Source organism: Gavialis gangeticus, unplaced genomic scaffold (assembly GCF_001723915.1).
Source record: "Gavialis gangeticus isolate Ggan-Ray unplaced genomic scaffold, GavGan_comp1, whole genome shotgun sequence".
Lineage (NCBI taxonomy): Eukaryota > Metazoa > Chordata > Crocodylia > Gavialidae > Gavialis > Gavialis gangeticus.
In genome coordinates, this window is record NW_017729022.1 from 142372317 (window position 1) to 142393016 (window position 20700).

Sequence of the window (20700 nt, forward strand, 5' to 3'; positions counted from 1 at the left end):
GATTCAGCATCTATTGACAGAAGGTACAGGAGGATCCCTTGTACCTGGGCAGATGATACAGTACCAAATTCAACAAGATCAGAACCAAATCCAGAAAGATCAAGAAAGAATGTGCACACCACTGATAATATATATGAATCAAATGGTCAAAGCAACAAATGAAACAAATATCAACATTTTACAGAGCTCCATACAGGATAGAGACCAAGCACTACAAAACCTATTTAAAGTTGAACACACACATAACCACAGAAACTTGCACACACAATATTTTATCCATTGCAACTGCTATGCTTTGAGCTGAAAACCATTTTCCATTAAAGTTTGATCTTTACACGCTAAAAACTTAATGAAGCAATCACCATTTGGAATAAAGCTTTCCATGCCCAGATACTGAATCATTTTGGAAGGTATGAATGTAATCTCTTAAATTATTTTAGAATTAAATATTAATAAAATTTACCCACTGTATTGTGAACACAATTAAAAAACACCCAAACTATAACATTTTGAACTCACTGTGTAAATAGGTCTTTAAGGTGTTATAATCTATTTGCTAAAGCTGAAAAAAGTGATTCTTTATCAAATTTCACCTTCGAAAATGCATGCTTGAGTATAATAAAAGTAGGAAATTCTTAAGTGCTGTTACCTGAATTTGCATGTGGTGGACACATGCGAGAAGGTAGTGAACAACTTGGCTGCTTAAGAGTTTTGGAACAAAAGGGAGATGGGTCTTAGAAGTGCAAAGAAAACTTAGTTCTACAAACTTCCTAGGACAGTAGAGCTAAATAGAGCAAAAGATTCACTCCTCTTGGTTTGCAAGCAACACTCCTGTTGATACAACCCAGCATGCTGTTGGGGTTTTGGGGGGGGTTTTTTGCAACAAGAGCACACTGTTGGCTCATATTCAGTTCATTGTCCACTGTAATCTCCAGGTCCTTATCTGCAGTACTGCAGCCCAGCCAGTCATTCCCCAGCCTGTATTTGCGCATATAGTTATACTGTCCTAAGTGCAGGACTTTGCACAGGTCCTTGTTGAATTTCATCTGAATGACTGCAGACCATTTTTTCAGTTTATCCAGGTCATTCTGAATCCTAGTCCTGCCCTCTGGAGTATCTCCAACTCTGCCCAACTTGTTCTTGTTTACAGATTTGCTAATCATGAGCTCAATCCCAGTGTTTGAATCATTGACTACATTAAACAATATGAGACACAGGACAGAGCCCTGGGGAACCCCACTTGATACCTCCTCCCAAATAGATATTGATCCATAAATGACTACTCGTTGTGTGTAATGATCCAACCAGTTATGTATCCACCTTACGGTACTTTCATCTAGTCTGTATTTCCTGAGATTGTTAATAAGAATATCATGGGAACAACAGCTTCATGTTGCTGACTTAGGTTGAGTTTGTAATGCCTTATAACTGCAGGTCCTTCTCAGATGTGCTGCTGTGTAGACAGTCATCCCATATGTGGAGGTAGACTCTTACAAAACACTCTCAACTTTTTTGCTACCCCTCCTAGAGTTAATAAGAATGTCAAGCTGTCAGAAGCCTTCCCAAAATCAACGTAGATCACATCCACTGCTCTTGCCACAACCACAGAGCCTGTCACCTTATCATAAAAGGAAATTAGGTTGGTCATACATGACTTGCTCTTGGGAAATCCACAGGGGCTGTTCCCAATCACCTCGTTTTACAACAGATTCTCTGAGGACCTGCTCCATGATCTTTCCAGGTACTGAGGTCAAGCTGACTGGTCTGTAATTCCACGGATCCTCCTTTTCCCCTTTCTTAAAGATGGGTACTATATTTGTCCTTTTGCAGTAATCTGGGACCTCACACCACCTCCATGAGTTCTCAAAGAGAATAGCCAAATGCTCTGAAATTACCTCAGCCAACTCCTTCAGTACCCTAGGGTCCATACAGTCTGGCCCTGTAGACTAGAAAGTACTGTATCTAGTATCTCTAAGTAATCTCTAACCTCGTCTTTTGTTACTCTAGACTATTTGTCTCCTTCCCTATCTTTGCTGCCAACTGCACTCGTCATCTGGTAGCTGCCCCTATTTGAGAAGATTGAAGTAAAAAAAAAAAAAAGGCATTAAATGCACTCTCTGCATTATCCCTAAATAGATGGCCTTTCACACTCCATAAGGGACCTGTGGTTTCTCTGGTCTTCCTCTTATTCTTGACACACCTGTAGAATCCTTTTTTGTTGCCTTTTATGACCTTGCCAGCTGTACCTCAAATTGAGCCTCGGCCTTCATAATTTTCTTTCTGCAAGCCCACATAATACTCTTATATTCTTCCCTAGTACTATGACAGAATTTCCACTTTGTAGATGCTCCCTTTCTGAGTTTCAACTCATTGAAGAGCTTATTTGCCTTATTTTGCATGACTGACCTCCTGCTGTACTTCCTATTCTTTCTCTGTGTCAGGATAGGTTGCTCCTGTGCCCCCAAAGGGCCTCCTTAAAGTACACTAGGGCTTCTGAATTCCATCACCACCCCCCACAGACTTGCCTTCTAGGGGATCCTACCAACCAGGTACCAATGGAAGGATTAGGCAAAAGTGCCTCCTAACCAGGAATGGGCAGCAGCGGAAGAACATTTAAGTAGGAATGAACAATTATTTCCCTTTCTTTATGGGAGTTGAAGGAAAGATGAAAAGAGTGAGAGAAATGGGAAAGACTGCAAGTAGGACGGTATAGATTCATAGACATTAGGGCTGGAAGGGACCTTGGAAGATCTTCGAGTCCTGCCCCCTGCCCCAGGGGCAGGAAGGCAGCAGGGGTCATAGGATCCCAGCAAGATAAACATCCAAATGTCTCCTGAAGGCGTTCAAAGTAGGTGCTTGAACCACCTCTGGTGGCAGTCTATTCCAAACCTTAGGGGCTCAGACAGTAAAGAAGTTCTTCCTTATGTCCAGCCTGAAATGGTCATGGAGGAATTTGTGACCATTCGATCTTGTCATCCCTTGGGGCGCTCTAGTGAACAGACATTCCCCCAGATTCTGGTGAACAACCCTGATAAACTTATAGGTGGCCACCAGATCACCCCTAAGCCTGTGCTTTTCTAGGCTGAAGAGTCCCATAGCTCTCAGCCTCTCATCATAAGATCTGTTTTCCTGACCTCTGATCATGCACATGGCTCTTCTCTGGACTCTCTCAAGCTTCTCCACATCCTTTTTGAATTGTGGAGCCCAAAACTGGACTCCAGCTGCGGCCTCACTAAGACCGAATACAGGGGAAGAAGGACATCTTGGGATTTGCTTGAAAGGCATCTATGGATGCAAGCCAGTGTTTTGCTCGCTTTACTAGCCGCAGCATCACATTGAAGGCTCATGTTGATCCTGTGGTCAATCATGACTCCCAAGTCCCTTTCATCTGTAGTGCTAGCCAGCGAAGCTCTGCTGAGCCTATAAGCATGCTGCGAATTTTTCTTCCCAAGATGGAGAACCTTGCATTTTTCGGTGTTAAACACCATCAAGTTCTCATCTGCCCATTTCCTGAGCCTGTCATGGTCAGCCTGGACCCTCCTGTCCTTGGGTGTGGATGCTTTACCCCAAAGTTTAGTGTCATTGGCGAACTTGGCCAGTCCGCTTCTGATGCCAATGTCCACATCATTAATGAAGATGTTGAATAATACAGGCCCAAGGAAAAAGCCTTGAGGGACCCCATTGGTCACAGCACACCACAACAATTGACTTCTGTCAACCACCACCCTCTGGTTCCGACCATGGAGCCAATTTCCCAGCCAGCGGATCACAGTGAAGCCAAGGCCACAGTTGGCCAGTTTTGTTGAAAGGGCATCATGGATACCAGATCGAAGGCTTTTTTAAAGTCAAGATATATGACATCAATCTCTTCCCCCTTGTCCAGGTGATAGGTCACCTGGTCGTAAAAGGAAGTAAGATTGGTTAAGCAAGACCTACCCGCAACAAACCCTGGTATAGTTTCATGATCACTGGAAACTACTGCATAGGTTCTTTTCTCCCCTGCTCTCCATATAGGCAGCACTCCCCAAACTCCTATTTTCCCTCCCAGGATATCCTCGCTGGCTACTGGGGAAGAACTGAGGGCACCCAATTCCCTGAGGGCTCTAGTGACAAGAAAAATTTTCCCTATTCCCCCACTGTTGCCAACCATAGTCAGGCTCCCAAAGAGCATGAAACTTAATAAACAAAGCTCATGAGTTCGTAACATTTTGCATTCCATTTGCAAAATGTACACTCACTTGTGATAGTACTAATGCAGCCCATAACATCTGTAACCAAGTTAAAGCTGTAGGAGAAATGAAAACCTGGCCAGTTATCCAAAGCCAAGTCAAATAGTCCAGAAACTATGTAAAGGTAACAAGCTAAATAACTTCCATGCACTGTCCACAACAGAATCCCTTATCATATGAGCCTCCTTTACTCAGCAATGGAAAAGAGGTAGGTCTAGAAGGCTGAGGACTATGAAATTTGGACTTCTACAGACATAGAAAGAAACAAGCTTCCAAATCTGTACTGGAGAATGCTCGTCAGTCACGTCTATAACACTGATGAGCCTTGAGCTCAGGCATCAATCTTGCCTGCAATTACAGCATGATGTGCAGAACAAAAGCCCATCTCTTAGACAAAAAATGTTCCAGGACATTTAGGGCTCTATAGGTCATCAAAAACAGTATTTGAAAAAAAGAAAAATCAATCCAGAAACCAAAAAACAGTTCAGACTTCATGACAAGAAACATCTCTTAGCGCACAGACCACTGAACTCCGTGCCAGCTGCTGTTTCCAAACTACATTTGGATCCAAGATATAGATTTCAGACTACTCCTTCAGATAAACTTCTTATGAAACGTCCCCTTCTCACCCAAATCGTAGCAAGGTAACTTAAGAACACCATAAAGACAAGACAGGAAAAAGAAATATGCACCAAGCAGTGTAAAACACAGCAGAAAAGAGAACACGCCTCTTACTGATTTCCATTTTTCCAGGACAAGGTGAGAGTTTTACTGACTGCTTATGGCCAGATACTAAAATATAAAATGACTAAATGTATGCAAGTGTAGAATACAAAAGCAGCCAGGAATTAATCTAATAAAGGTTTAGAACCACTAGAATGAACAGAAATCTGGCTCTGCCTTTTGTAGTCTTGTGTATTCAGCTGTGTAGCAAGCACAGTTTTCCATAGTTTAGGCAAGTTGTTCAATTAATGACTTTTTATAATTCTGTACTTTCTGCCGAGATAACTGAAGACTCAGTGCAATTCCTACATAACCGTATAAAATTACAGACATTCCATATGCTACGCCATACCAATTTCATATAGTCAACTATCACACTCTTCTATGTGACAAGGAAAAAAAGCTAAGTTAAAAGCAAGAGGATAATGAAAGAATCCCAGTTTAACTAATGCATAGAACACCATGCGAAAAGCTAATAATGGAAAATTGAACCAAAAGTCTCTGAGGAATATGCAAATATTAATTCCCAGCTCAATCTCTGGACAGACATTAAACAAAATCACTCCATTCTGTCATGCCATCTGCCAGGCAGATTCCAATTCTGCACTGCACTCCAAACTACTTATTATTTATTTTGAAGCACAGAGCTATCAGAGTTATTTGGAAATCAGCTAATTCACTCCTGAGCCTCTTATTTCTTATGATGTAAAATTAAAAGTATTAAAAAGTGATGCAAATTAAATGAGGAGATGGAGTTCTAGTATCAGTTCCTTGCTTGAGTTACACTCAGAACTTTCCAGCAACCTCACATTCAGCATATGCAGTAATATAGTATAAATGACTTATAATAAACTTTGTTTATAACAAACCACTGTTTCTACCAATTCTAACAGCAGAAAGTGACTTCATTATGATGCAGCAAACTGTCTAACCCTATTAGAAAAAGCACGCTCTTTTAGTGAACTTTTCTCCCAGTCCCATAGGTTTTTATTATTATGAGGTTATACTGTGTATCCAGAAATAAAATGAAATTTAATGTCACACAACAATATTTTACAAGAAACATTATGTTAGATTCTGTAAGAGATAAAGATGGGTATAGATTCTTAAGCTTAGATCTTAAAATACAGGAAGGGTAGTTTGTTAAAGTATCCAACCAGACCATCACTATCACCAATAAAAAGACCAGCAGAAACATCTAGCAAAGAAGAATGAGACAAAAGTTTACATTAAGGCTTCTTTGCTCTGATTAGAAACAACAGTTACGATGATATTCACAGAGGCCAAGAGAAATGAGGTGATGCATTAAAAGTCTTCTGTCAAGCTTACAAAACTTTCTTTGAATTCAAGTGAATAGAATGGATGTGACTCTTCAGATATGTTATCAAATGCAAAATAATTTCAAAACACTTGCAACACCATCCCTCTAAGCAGCAAGGCTTTCATATAAATCTTGACCATTAATCTTTATGTAGTCTGTCATGGAGTAGGCAATAGAAACAAAATGAAAAAAATTAAAAAATTAAGCTCGGAAAGTCAGATAATGGTAGACTATATTGCAACGCTACATTGTAATGACTGCTACTGAATACTTCCAGATTCGTACATAAAAAAATCCAGAGACAAATCCAAAAGGCTGTCACAGCATCTTCTAACATAACACAAAGTAAAATGTGCCAGCTGCTGTCATGGAACAAGTCAGCAAAAAGGGAGATGAAGGTTTTTCTTTGGATTTGTTTTCATAGTCAACATGGTAAAAGATTCAGCATTTGAAATAGTCAAGTCCAAAAAGGAAATTATCCAGCATAATCAGAAAAGTGTTTGTTTCATTTTGTTGTTTTTTTTAACTGAAAAATCTAAATCCCAAATAACTGCATCAGATTTAGGACCAGTAAGTTTTGTTTAGTAAGAAAGAATCGCATTAAAGGAAAATTCCATATCTGCAAGACCAGTTAAATATTATCAAATTAGAAAATCCTTACTTTTAGGATGTTCTGAGTTTCATTCCACTTGTTTGTCCACTCTTTGGTAAGCTCCTGTACCTATAAAAATAAAATTAAAAAAATAATTTTCTATATTTAAATAAAGCTTTTCTTTGAAATACTGTCAAAGTTTTACATAAAAAAAAACAACTAAGGTCATCAGTGAATATTTTTCCAACTTGTTGCAAGATTCTCTAGTAAAGCAAATTACCAAATTGAGAGGAGGCCTTCATATGTAGAAGTATTCTCCCTGTTGTAACTTAGTCTAGCTCAGATTATTTTGAGCTAATAGTCCAGCTCAAAATATATTTCACAGTGGTCACACAACTTCTACAAAACAAAATAAGATCTATGTTACTCCCATACTTGTTTTTAGCTGTTTATTTCTACAATATACAGAATGATGAAAAACAGTATCAGTGATCTCTCATACTTCTGATTTCTATTTTTTTAGTGTGGAAAAGATATTTAGATTATGAAAACTCTGATTTTCAGTGTTACATAAAAACAGGGAACTAGGGACATAGCCATTTAAAACAATGGCAGGTGTTTTCAGAACAAATGAAAGAATGTCATATGGTGCTTAAATCAACCCTATGAATTCTTGCAGTTACAGAGCAAGTCAAACACTGCAGCTAAATTTAGAAATGAGCAGAAAATTACGATCAACTGTAATCATCATAATGCATATTCATATACAGGTTATAATTCATTTTAAAAAGGTTCTTTAAAGGTCATACATGTGTACAAACACTTTCATAATATTTTATATATATCTTGTACAATAGGGTATGGGATTTATATTCATTTAATATATAAGTACTATACAAAATAAAGAATATGCACATATCAGCTTTTTAGATGCCTGACTCAACAAACTGGAAGTTTACTCTGCATCTCTGTACAAGAATATGCCTGTTCTACATTTTACTATGTTCTTTACCTCATAAATTTAATTCGTAACCAATACTCCAAGTGAAGGCTATATTTAATATTTTTAGTTAGATAGCCCTCATCCCAGGCTCCAAAAATTGCTGCCGTAATATATACAAGGTTGTAGATATTATAAATTGTTCACAGACCTGGAGCACAGCAGTTATTCCCAAACAACAGGAATATCTGTAATATACTCCCCCCCAGTTTTTTCTGGAGTTCAACATATTGCTGGAATTCAAGGGTTTATATACATCTTTTCCCACTTGAACCTACCTTAGCGATGAGCTGCTTAAACACAAGACCAAACCGCTATGCCTGACAAAACTCATATGTATATTGTTATGAAATAGTAATGGTTCCCTACTCATTTCTGCCAAATGAACCTTCTCTTGACATGCAACTCCTGCAAGTTCACTGCTAGGGTCTTTGAAGCTAGACTACCAGTTAAACTGCACTGTATGGAAGTTATACAAATATGGTCAACTGCCCTTGTCAAGGGAATAAACTGAAATCACCTGATGCATTTTCACTTGTAACTCAGGATTTGAGAGACAAATGCACTATCTTTTCCGCTCTATGTGCCTCGTGGGTCTTCAGTACTGACAATCAGACTAATACTCTTGTCAACAATTTTCTTTCTTTTTTCTAATTTTTTTAAAGAAACTATTAACAAGTGATTATGTTCATCACCTCTATATTCAAATGCTTTTGGAGAATTTTTAATGCATAGAACTTATTTAAAACTGGTACTATAAAACAGCAGTCAATTCATTAAATCAAAGAAACCTACCATACATTTGTCAGTTAATTTAAATATGGTAATAAAGTCTTTAGATCTGTAGAAACAAATCCATTATTATAACCATTCAATTATAAAAAAGCTGTAACCATTGTAATATCTGCTAAGAATTTTCAGTAATCCAGTAATTATGCTTGTAGCAATTATCTTAAATAGTAATCACATAACGTGCTAATGAGGTTGACAAAGGATAATAAAATATGCTCCATATACTTCCCACGCAGAGAGGACAACATTTCTGAGCAGGACAAGCAATGATTACTGCCAGAGCATGAATAATATATTATAATTAACTAACATTCAGCAGTTTCTACTATCCAACTAAATATTCACAAGAAATATAAATACTCCAAGAATATGCACACACGCATGCATGCACACACAGGGCCAACAGCAAACTGGTTTGTATTAACATGAGTGTCACTTGGGGCCTGAGAAGCAAGATTTACAAAGAAAGGCTGAAAGAACTAGTGTTATTTGGAGAAAAGAAGACTGAGGTGGGACTTGGTAACAGTGTTCAAATACCTGAAGGGCAATTACAGAAAGGATGGAGATGGGTTTTTTCTGGAGCTGTATGGAACAGAACTAGGAGGAACTGCCTCAAACTTCAGAAGAAGAAATCAGGCCAGAAATTAGAAGGAACTTTCTGACTGTAAGGTTGGTCAAGCACTGGAAGAAGCTATCTAGAGAAATTGTAAAATCTCCATCCTTCAACATTTTAAAGAGCAGGTTAGACAGACATTTTTCTGGGACAGTTTTGTCAGAGATGATCCTGCCTTGAGCAGCGGGCTGAACTAGACGACCCTGTAAGGTCCCTTCCAGCCCTAATTTCTTATGAGCCTGCGTAAGCATATATCCATGTGTGTATGTGTTCTTCTTTCCAATATAGTTTCATAGTTGGTAGGGTCGGAGGGGACCTGAGCAGATCATCAAGTCTGACCCCCTGCCATGGGCAGGAAAGAATGCTGGGGTCAAATAACCCCAGCAAGATGTCTATCTAGTCTCCTTTTGAAGACCACGAGGGTAAGAGCAAGCACCACTTCCCTTGGAAGTTGGTTCCAGATCCTAGTCACCCTCACTGTGAAGTAGTGCCTCCTGATGTCTAGTCTGAACCTACTCTCCGTCAACTTATAGCCGTTATTCCTTGTTACTCCCAGTAGTGTTCGGGGGAACAGGGGCTTTCCCATTGACTGCTGGTCTCCTTTGGCCAATTTATAGATGGCCATCAGATCCCCTCTCAGCCTTCTCTTGTGGAGGCTGAACAGGTTCAGGTCCCTTAGCCTCTCCTCGTAGGGCCTGTCCTGCTACCCCCTGATCATGCAGGTGGCCCTCCGCTGGACCCTCACCATGTTGTGCGCATCCCTCCTGAAGTGCAGCGCCCAGAACTGGATGCAGTACTCCAACTGCAGCCTGACCAGTGTCACATAGAGGGGGAGGATCACCTCCTTGGACCAGCTCGTGATGCATGCGGTTAGCCTTCCTGACTGCACCCCCACATTGGCGGCCCATGTTCATCTTGGAGTCTATAATGACTCCAAGATCCTTTTCTGCCTCTGTGCCAACGAAAAGGGAGTTCCCCAGCCTGTAGGTATGCTGCTGGTTCTTTCTCCCTAGGTGCAGTACCCTACACTTGTCAGTATTGAATCCCATCTTACTCTTATCCACCCACCCCTGTAACCTGTCCAGATCCAATTATAGCCTGTCCCTCTCCTCCAGCATGCCCACTTCTCTCTGCATCTTAGTGTCATCTGCGAATTTGAACAAGGTGCTTTTCACCCCCTCATCCAAGTTGCTGATGAAGATGTTGAACACTGCAGACCCGAGGACCGAGCCCTGGGGGACCCCACTGCCCACATCCCTCCAGGTCAAAAATGACCCATCCACCACCACTATCTGGGTGTGGCCCTCCAGCCAATTGGCAACCCATCTGACTGTGTAGGCATCGACACCACAGTCTCCTAATTTTTTAATGAGAATGAGGTGAGAACCAGTGTCTAAGGCCTTCCTGAAGTCCAGAAAGACTACGTCCACTGCAATACCTGCATCCAAGGATTTTGTGACTTGGTCATAGAAGGCCACCAGGTTGGTCTGACAGGACCTGCCTCTAATGACCCCATGTTGGTTGCCCCTAAGCATACATGCCCCTGCATGCCCCTCGCAGATGTGCACCTGGATGATTTTCTCAAAGAGCTTCCCCAGGACAAAGGTAAGACTAACAGGCCTATAATTTTCTGGGTCCTCTTTCCTCCCTTTTTTGAAAATAGGGACAGTGGCCCTTTTCCAGCCCTCTGGCACCTCGCCAGAGCACCACAAGTGCTTGTAAAGCTGTGCCAGGGGTCCCACAATGACCTCTGCTAATCCTCTCAGCACTCTGGGGTGGAGATCGTTAGGACCAGCTGATTTGAACATGCCCAGTCCCACCAGAAGTTCCCTGACTAGGTCCTCTCTGACCTTGGTCCTGGCTGCACCTCCCCTGGGACCACTGGAGATCCCAGTGGGGGGTATGACCTGGTCCCTGCTCAGAAAAATGGAGGCAAAGAAATTGTTAAATACATTTTCAAATGTGATTCCACTCTACAAACCAAATACTGTTATGAGGAAAATCACTACAAAAAAGTTCGAACAGCTAACACTCAAGCTTTGCCATAAGTTTTGAACAGAGTACGGAAAGCAGGTGTTTGATACTACCTCTACTGTAAAATATGTTCCAGATAAAAACTTTGCTACTAATAGGCGTTATTGCATACTCCATTGCTTTGCACTGCTACATTAATTATACCAAGTCTATTATTTTATCCATGTAATTATGAATTTTACCTTGCTTTGTTAAAAGATCTTAAAAACTACTGATTCCAAGATGAGGTTTCCCCTTCTCCATTTAACAGAGGGAAAGAAGCCCCTCATCTTGGATTTGAGCATTTGAAGAAAGGCAGGTGTACTTCTTTACAAGAGAATAAATATCAGTTTGAAGGATTTTCAGGCTAGATGAATTCAAGAAAGTGAAGTTTAGTAAAAGATGATAACACCAAAATATATGCTGTGAAACTCCTGATGAGTTGTTGCCACTCCAGTATCCAGACTGCACTTTATTTCCAAAAAAAAAATACAATTATAACTTACTCTTGCTTCATTCTGTTGAAGCTTCTCCTCCATACTTAAAGCTGTAGGAGAATCCAAGAGTGCAATCTAAAATTGTAAAAAAATAAATAGTTATTTGCAAAATATATAGCATAATATACTTAAATACTCAAAAGAAATTAAACACTATGTGGAGATATTTTAATTAACTAGCAAAGCAAGACCTGATATATAAATTAAAATATAAATTTAAAATAAAAATAATATCACACACACACGCACGCATACATCCATGACACACCTATGTTTCAGAAAACAGACAGACTTTTACAAGCATTTGTCTTTTCAAAATATATCAAGTTAAATTTGATTAAACAATAAAACATACATAAAACATTTAAGCAATGCTCTTTGTTACATAAACCTCCAAATAGACCCTAGTGTTGGGTTTTGGGTAACTAATACTCTCAGTGAGCCATGGTAACATTTGCAATACAATATTCTGGGAATATAAAGACTATCCTTAGAAGAAATTATACAAGGATTTATATTCTCTTGTGCGTATCTTACACCACCTGCTGTTTTACCAAGCATCACAAATTCAATTAATTTAGGTTGGCTCTGCACTCTTTCTATCACAGCCATCTTTAACATCATGAACAAAGACTCTCTGGAATTCTCCACAGCATAACCAGATTTATTTTCTGATATCTACTACTTTGTAACTTGGAACCATGTCAAAGTACTAGCTCTTCAACTGAGTCTAAAATGTACACTTAAGAGCACATTAAGTCAAACAGTATTTAAGAAAGAAAAGACCTGACAACCTGAAGTGGTTTTTATCATTTACAGTAAAATAGCAATACAATACTCACTTTGGATATTTTGTGAGAAATACAAGATTTGAACATTACCAGTCATCTCACCCTATTTCTCAACAAGTATTGAACATAATAATATGAAACTTAACTATCGTAGCAAGTCAGTAATACTGTTTGTCAAGAAATATGCTGCCCTGATTATCATTTCATAGCATGATTAAAGCTCAACTGTGCAAAAGAAAAAATACAGGGATTTGGATGCACTTTATTTCCTCCTGCCCAAATCATGTTCATTTAAAAAAAAACACAGTAATCTATAATGGCACAATGAGGGAGACAATTCACTGGATTCTACTATAGCTTTTCAACTACATGCCTTAATTTCAAGCGCCACCATCAGCTTATCATACCATCTTGCAGTTGGAGACCCGTTTCATTTTACATATAATAGCTATAAATGATGTGATATACACCTGTGCATTTAATGCAACAAGCACTGCACAATTGAGTAAGATTGTCAGGACATGCACACACGTGACCTTTATGGTGTTAACAATAATTTACAGTATTTTAAAGTCTTATATCTTTAATAAGAGCTTTCATGAGCTTAACCAAAAAGGTTCCTTTCAATGAATCAAACTGCACTGAGAAGATTTAAGAAAGTATAATACTTATTTAATTAGTCATATTTATTAGAGTTTGATTTGATTATTCAAATGGCAGAGCTGTAAAACTGGAAGATACTTTGACAATTCCCTTGAGTTCACTCCAAGTACAGTCCAAATAATTAAACGTTTAATTCAGTCCCCAAACTAGAAAGTTAAGCAGAATTTCTTGTCCTAACAAAAAAGTAAAATATACTTCAAGCCACTGGCATTTTCTGACATTAGGTCAAGAACCTAACAAGCACTTTGACAAAAATACGGTATCATTTGAAAAGACTGGCATTATCAAAAACTATTGTTAGAAGGTCCTTTAAAAAAGATGTATATAAAAAAACTTTAAATAGATAAATAGCCAACGCCCAAAATGTCTTCTGATTCTTGCCAGTCTTACCATTTGCTATTAGGTACCCCAAGAGCACCTTCCTACAATATAAGCCACTAACAGCCATTGGCTAATTTAAAAAAAAATGAGTTTACCTTTTAAATGTTCAGATTAGATTGAGCAAATGTGCAAAAATGATTGACTTAACTTTAACAGACAACTGATCTCTTTTTCTCAGTTTTTAACCCACTCATCATTACATAGGGTATCACAAGGCACGTATACACATGCGCTTTACTGTGCAGTAGATTAATCTATTGTACAGTAAAGCATCACAGTTTACACATGTGCGGTGTAGGCCAATATAGATTAATTAACTGAGCCACTGGATAGTCCCATCAGACACTAGTACTATCCGACAACTGAGTATACTGCTGTGCTTAAATGCATGTGTAGATGGTGACATCCAGATTAGTTTACTCTGGCTCAAAATGCACCAGATTTTATTCAGTTGCATTAATTGCATGTGTAGATGCACCTAAAGATGCTTTTAAATATTTGCTAAGCGTACTTTTTGTTTTCTTGATACCATACAGCCAAATAAGTTGCTTTTACTTTTACAAAACTTAGCAAACACCCTAAAGTTCCTTATGATATAAAATACCTACAAATCTCAAATCTAATTCAACCTGCATTTGCAAACTATGTCTTAAAATATTTTATTATACTTAGCATAATAGAACAGTATCAATACTTAACAAAGGCATCTTTTCCACCTCTCTAGCTGGCTATAAATATTTCTTGAATGTTAGTTGGTGGATGCTGCATTAAAAATTTATCTGGAATATATTATAATGAAAGCTCTGATCCTATCCAGGCAAACTAAATTTTTTTTAACACATTACAGAGATGGCATAGGAGCCAAATAGAAACCAGTTCTAAAAAGAAAGACAACTCACTCCTTCAGATACAGTTTGTTTATTAATATTAACATAACAAAAAATAATTCTGTTTATGATCTAGAAAGATGTTATTACTCAGAAACAATTATACTTAAATAGCAAGTTAAACTAACCTGATTCCCTTGAGCAAGCAAGGTTTTCAATCGGGCTATTTCAGCTCGCAGCTCACGAATTAGTTTGACATTAGGATCCTCATTAATGGTAGGCTTGTTGATGATGTTTTTGGCTCTATTTGCATATCGCAGTGTACTTAAGGTTTCTCCATAATTGACATCAGCAGGTGAAATAGCTGAGAAAAATGAATTCAGAAATAATACATACAGTACCATAAGTTGCATTTACTAAAGTCAATTTATATTTTAAAGGTCAGATAAACTTTATGTGCATGGGGACAAACCATGGTAAATTTTAATACCATGGCTATAGTCCTAATTCTTCACTTTCCTTCACAATTATGTCAACATAACTCTACTAAAGTTAACAGTTACGCTGATGTATATTCAGAGCAGTCAGGCCTATTGAATATAGAAGCATGAAGTCTTGTTATCAACCAAACAAACATTTTTACAACTCAGATGATAATCGATTTTATATTAAGTATAACATGTTCCTTAAAATGTACAAGTTTTCAAATGTTTACAATAATGGAAAGAAACAGTGCTTCCCCCCTCACCCCCAAGTCTCAAATCCATTGTCAAATGTGAAATTTAAGCAAAAGCAACACAGTATGGTAGTCCTTCAGTTTGAAAATAAATTCTACTACTCCCTTGGCAGAAAGTAAACAAAAGGTATTTCTATACTGCTTTCTTGGGAGTATGAAAAACTACTAAAAAGTACACTTCACACATTTGTTCCCACACACTGCACATATTTACATGTGCCCCTACAGAGCCGTTGTTACTGCATGGCACAGTAACAGCTCATAAAGCATCATGCTGGTGGTACAGTTATTTTTAGCCACTACCTTGCCATAGAAATGCGCTATAGCAAAGTGCATTGCTATGACAACATAGCCTCATGGTTTGTGCCTGCCAACCCTACATCACCATAGTGCATTATTACCATTATGTAGCGTCTCATGTAGATGCACCCAGTGTGTGCCAAGCCCCAGATATCAGACCCGGTGGCTAGTTTTGCAAGGCACTGGGCAACAGCACTCAAGATAAGGAGTCCAAGAGAAGTTCTGGGCTTTGCTAAACCAAATACACTGCCTAATTCTGGGGTTTCGTGCACCCTGAGCAAGAATAGGTAAACAAAACATGTTTCCTGAACACACAGTGGATACAGTGTAGACATGCCAATAAAAGGAACAGAAAGAAATAGAAGAGAGAAGAAACACACCTACTTATAAAAATGGTCTTTGTACTGAGCTTGTGTGTCTGGAGACCACAATACCACAACCACGCTGGCTGCTTTCAAACGCTTCAACAAGGGTCCCCAACTGCACTTTTTTAAGGAGGTAATTTAATGAAGAACAAGATCTTGTAACTGAAAGTGTCAGTACATTCATTCTTTCACATTTTTCTAGTAAGGCAGACATGCATTTTGGTTTGCAAAAGTAAATACCGTACAAATTGCAACAGTTTTAAAATTATCAAATTCTTAAACACATGAATATAGTAAAATGTGTGAAATATTTTACATTAAACCATCTTTGGGTGGAATTCAACACCCAAGCACGTGAGAAGAGGACACAATCAGAAGAAATGGGATAATGATTTCACTAGGAGACTATCTTATTTATAAAATACCAAATAGAACAGCAGAATGAGACCATAAGTCCAAGAGATAAATAAACAATCATTAATACGGAAACAACGTATGGCGGAGCCCACAATGGCAGGGAGCCTTGCAAAAAATCTTGTTCTGTTTCTAACCCCAAAACCTGCCATATTAGGTAACTATATAAATCATCTAAAAGCATATAAAGCCAAATTAGGTAACTATATAAAGCATGGAAGAAAGGTGGAGGTGTAGCTCTCTACGTGAGGGAGCAGTATACCTCCTTGGAGGCCGACATCGGCTCCAAAGAAGAGCGACTTGAAACTCTCTGGGTCAAACTACGGGGAGCGGGGCATGGTGAGAGAGACCTAACTGTAGCTGTATACACCTACCAGCAAACCAAGGGGAGGAGCTCGATCTGGAGTTCTCTCAAGAACTGGCAAAGGCCATGCATCCACAGGACATGATCATCATGGGTGATGTCAATTACCCAGACAGCTGAGTGCTCCTCCCAAGAGATAAGTCAGATTGGTTGTGTTGCTTCCTGACCTGTATCGAAGAGCTCTACCTGACTCAAGAAGTGCACAGGCCAACCAGAGGTAATACTCTCCTAGACTTGGTCTTGGCCAAAGGAGACAATCTGGTGAGTGACTTGGATATAGACGGTAGCCTGGATGACAGCAACCACAACACCATCATGTTCACTGTCCATCACAAGGCAGGCAAATCAGCTAGCAGGGTTGAAGTTTTTGGACTTCAAAAAAGTTAATTTCAACAGGCTCAGGGCAATAGTAGGGGAAGCGCTGCAGGACCAAGGACCGATGGTGAAAGGAGTGCATGAAGAGTGGTCGTTCGTCAAGGACATGACCCTTGAAGCACAAAAGAAGTCCATTACCATGTGGAGGAAATGTAGTAGAAGGGCTGGTAAGCCCTCTTGGCCCAACATGGTCCTCTTGAAAAAGAAGAAAGAGGCATACAAACAATGGAAGCTTGGGACAGTCTGCAAGGAGGACTATACAACAATGGCCTGCAAATTAGAAAAGCTAAGGTGGCCACTGAATATAAACTAGTGACAGAAATCAAGGACAATAAGTCCTTCTTTAGGTATGTAGGAAAGAGGCAGAAAACAAATGGAAGCATGGGGCCATTGCTTAACAACTCAGGACTGCTGGTTACTGACACTCAGGAAAAAACTGAACTCCTGAATGACTACTTTGCATCAGTATTTCACCGAACTAAGAGGAAAATCATACCAGATAAGGTTCAGAATAGGCATGGTGGGAATGACTGCCTTCCTACTGTTGACGTTGAGCTGGTGCATGATCAGTTAGAAAAGTTAGACATTTATATGTCAGCATGACCGGATGAACTTCATCCGAGAGTGCTGAAGGAGCTGGCCGATCGTGAGACCTCTGGCAAAACTCTTCCAAAATTCGTGGCACTCTGGGAAGGTCCCTAAAGACTGGAAGAGGGCCAATGTTGTGCCCATCTTCAAGAAGGGGAGCAGAGAGGACCCAGGCAACTATAGGCCAATTAGCTTACCTTCTATCCCAGGGAAAATCCTGGAAAAATTCATCAAGGAGTTTATATGCAATACGCTTGCAGGAGGTAGGATTCTGAATGACAACCAGCATGGCTTTGTCATGGGCAGGCCTTGTCTTACCAATCTCAACTCCTTCTATGACCAGGTAACTCACCACCTGGATAAGAGAGAGGAGATCGATACTGTATACCTAGACTTCCAAGAGGTCTTTGATCTGGTATCCCATGATGTTCTCATGGGAAAATTGGAGGATTGCGAGCTTAACTGCACAACAGTTAGGTCCAAGGAAGTGATTCTTCCACTTTACTCAGCATTGGTGAGACCTCAGCTGTAGTACTGTGTCCAGTTCTGGGAACTGCACTTCAACAAGGACGTGGAAAAGCGTGAGAGAGTCCAGAGAAAAGCCACCCATATGATCAGAGACTTCCAAGATAAGCCATACAAGGAAAGGCTGAGGGACCTGGGTCTCTTCAGCCTAAAAAAGAGAAAGCTGAGACAGGACTTGGTAGCAGCTTATTGCTAAATCAGGGGAACACATCAAGGGCTCAGAAAACAACTGTTTACCAGAGCACCCTGGGGGAAAACCAGGAGTAATGGCCACAAACTCCTGGAAGACAGTTTCAAGCTCGACACTAAGGAAAAACTTCTTCACATTTAGAGTGTCCACACTGTGGAATAAAATCCCTCCAGAGGTGGTGCAATCACCTACCCTGGAAACCTTTCAGAGGAAACTGTACTGTCACCTCACTGGGGTCACCTGACCCCAGTTGTCTTGCCTGCCTAGTGAAGGGGTGCTGGAACCAATGATTTTGCAAGGTCCCTTCAAGCCCCTTACAACCGATGAATCTATCTAAGAGGAGGCTAGCATGGTACTTGCTTCTAACAAGAAAAAAAGCTGTGAGTTCTCTATGACTGTCAGAGGATGCATTACACAAGACATTTATTGAGGAGCTGACTAATTAGCTCCACAATAAAGTCTCAGCATCTACACATGCAGCCCTCTTAGGCTGCATTAAATTAATACATGCCGCCATAGATTAGTACCTGTAAACATAAGTGTTAGTGAGTTGCAATACATCTGTAGATGCTAGCAAGGCTGGCTGGGGCATGAAGATACTTCAGTGTGGGGGGCTGCCTGCTGGCTAGCCCCACACTGGATCACACTTGTGCTCCAACCAGCCCCTTCATAGCACACTGAGCTGGGTTGGAGCAGCCCAGGGCTAGCAGGCTGACTCCCCCAGACCTCTTGCCGGCTGAGGCTGCTCTGACCCAGCTCACCATGCTGTGGTCCCAGGCACAAGTGTAAACAGTGCGTAGGAGCAATAAACTGGTGCAAATTGCACTGGAGTTTATTCAATCGCATTAATAGCATGTGCAGATGCACCCAGAAAAAACTAACTAAAGCCTGCAGCTATGCTTCCGAAACTGGCACATGGAAAATTCCAAGCTCATGCATACAGAAGCATTTACTCTGGGAACATGCATCTTTCAAGCAATTCAGAACAAAGAACCAGTATCTTATTGATTACACACCACTCATTCAAACTGCTCTCTACCAACCAAAATCCCAAAAGGTAACTAAGGTTGGCCTACATGACACTTATGTGAGTAGAGAGTAAAAAAGATCCTTAATAACTTTGAACTGTCCAGTGCACCTCAACACTTCTACTCCTGAACGTGCCAATATTTAACCTTATCCTGGCTTTATTTCTTTAGCTTGTTGTTTCCCCTCCCTCCCTCTCCTAACAGGCTGACAAAATTGTGGAATGAGAAGGGCTGTGAACACAGTTAAAAGAACTGAGTATAAAACATAAAGTTTAGCACAACTTAAAATGCTCAGTGTCCATAAAGAGAACCTGGCATCTTATATAAAAATACACATTCTCAATCAGTGCTGCCTCCTAAGTATATTCTTAATTTAAATGGTTCAAACTATCATATTTACTCCAATCCAAGACAAGGGCTCCCCCCTCCCAAAACAAGGAGGGGAAAAAGGCTCATTTTAGATTTGCATACTGGCCTGGGGCTCAGCTCTGGCTTCACCAAGGCCCAAAACCACAGCTGGCCCCACTGCCTGACCTGGGCCAAAGTGGCATGGGAGTGAGCACACAGCTAGGGCAATGTGGGAGAGACCATTCAGGGCATAGGGGGTGGTACAAAGAGCCCCAGCTTGCCCTTCCCACCACTTACCTTCTGCTACTTTTTTACTCTTCAACCTGGCTGAGCCCAGAGCTGCCACTGCTTTCAACTGCCCTTGAGCCAGAGGAGAGCTGCAAGCAAAGGTAAGCACAGAGAGGGATGGGGGATGGAGGTGGCAGAGGTCAGGCACAGACAGAGGTTGGGGACAGGTAACAGGGATCAGGCACAGGCACATGTGGGTGGGTGCAAAGAGCATAGAGCACAGGCAGGGGGTAAGCAGCAGGACAGGTGGCAGGCACCAGCACAAGAGGAAGGACAAGGGGCAGAGAGACAGGCAAGGAAGTTAAGGAACAGGGCCCTTCACCTCCTGCTGCTGCTTTCCCTGCCACAGCAGCTGGGGGACAAATTTAAAACAGCTCTCCAATAATGATATTCTATACATGAAAAAATATAACAAATTTATAATAATCCATGTATAGAGTTTAATTATTGGGTGGGGGGGGTCATCTTAAAATTTGAAGCTGTCTATGATTCCGGTAAATAAGGAACTATTTTCCCATATTAATGCAGCAGAGACAGTCTTGAGAAATTTTCTCCCACATCAACAGAATTACTGACTAAATTAGTAATGTAAGATCTTTATTACTGGTGATAATACAGACTAGGAAAAAAGAAAAGCAAGATTTCATTTTTAGACTGGTGATTGAATGTACCAGGTTGGATATTTATTCTGTGTCTGGAATGTATATGTACTGGATGGACCTTTGATTTGAGGATCT

At 40.1% G+C, this 20700-nt stretch overlaps 1 protein-coding gene across 5 annotated transcripts in view; it reads right to left on the minus strand.

Moving 5' to 3' along the window:
• Positions 1 to 20700, minus strand: part of KIF16B (kinesin family member 16B) — a 399273-nt gene that overhangs the window by 298595 nt on the left and 79978 nt on the right. For all 5 annotated transcript variants that reach the window (XM_019516257.1, XM_019516256.1, XM_019516255.1 and 2 more), the window contains exons 10-12: positions 14631 to 14806; positions 11790 to 11855; positions 6935 to 6994 (exon numbers count right to left, since the gene is read on the minus strand). In XM_019516257.1, the coding sequence (XP_019371802.1) occupies positions 6935 to 6994; positions 11790 to 11855; positions 14631 to 14806 (302 nt within the window). The remainder of the gene's footprint in view (positions 1 to 6934; positions 6995 to 11789; positions 11856 to 14630; positions 14807 to 20700) is intronic.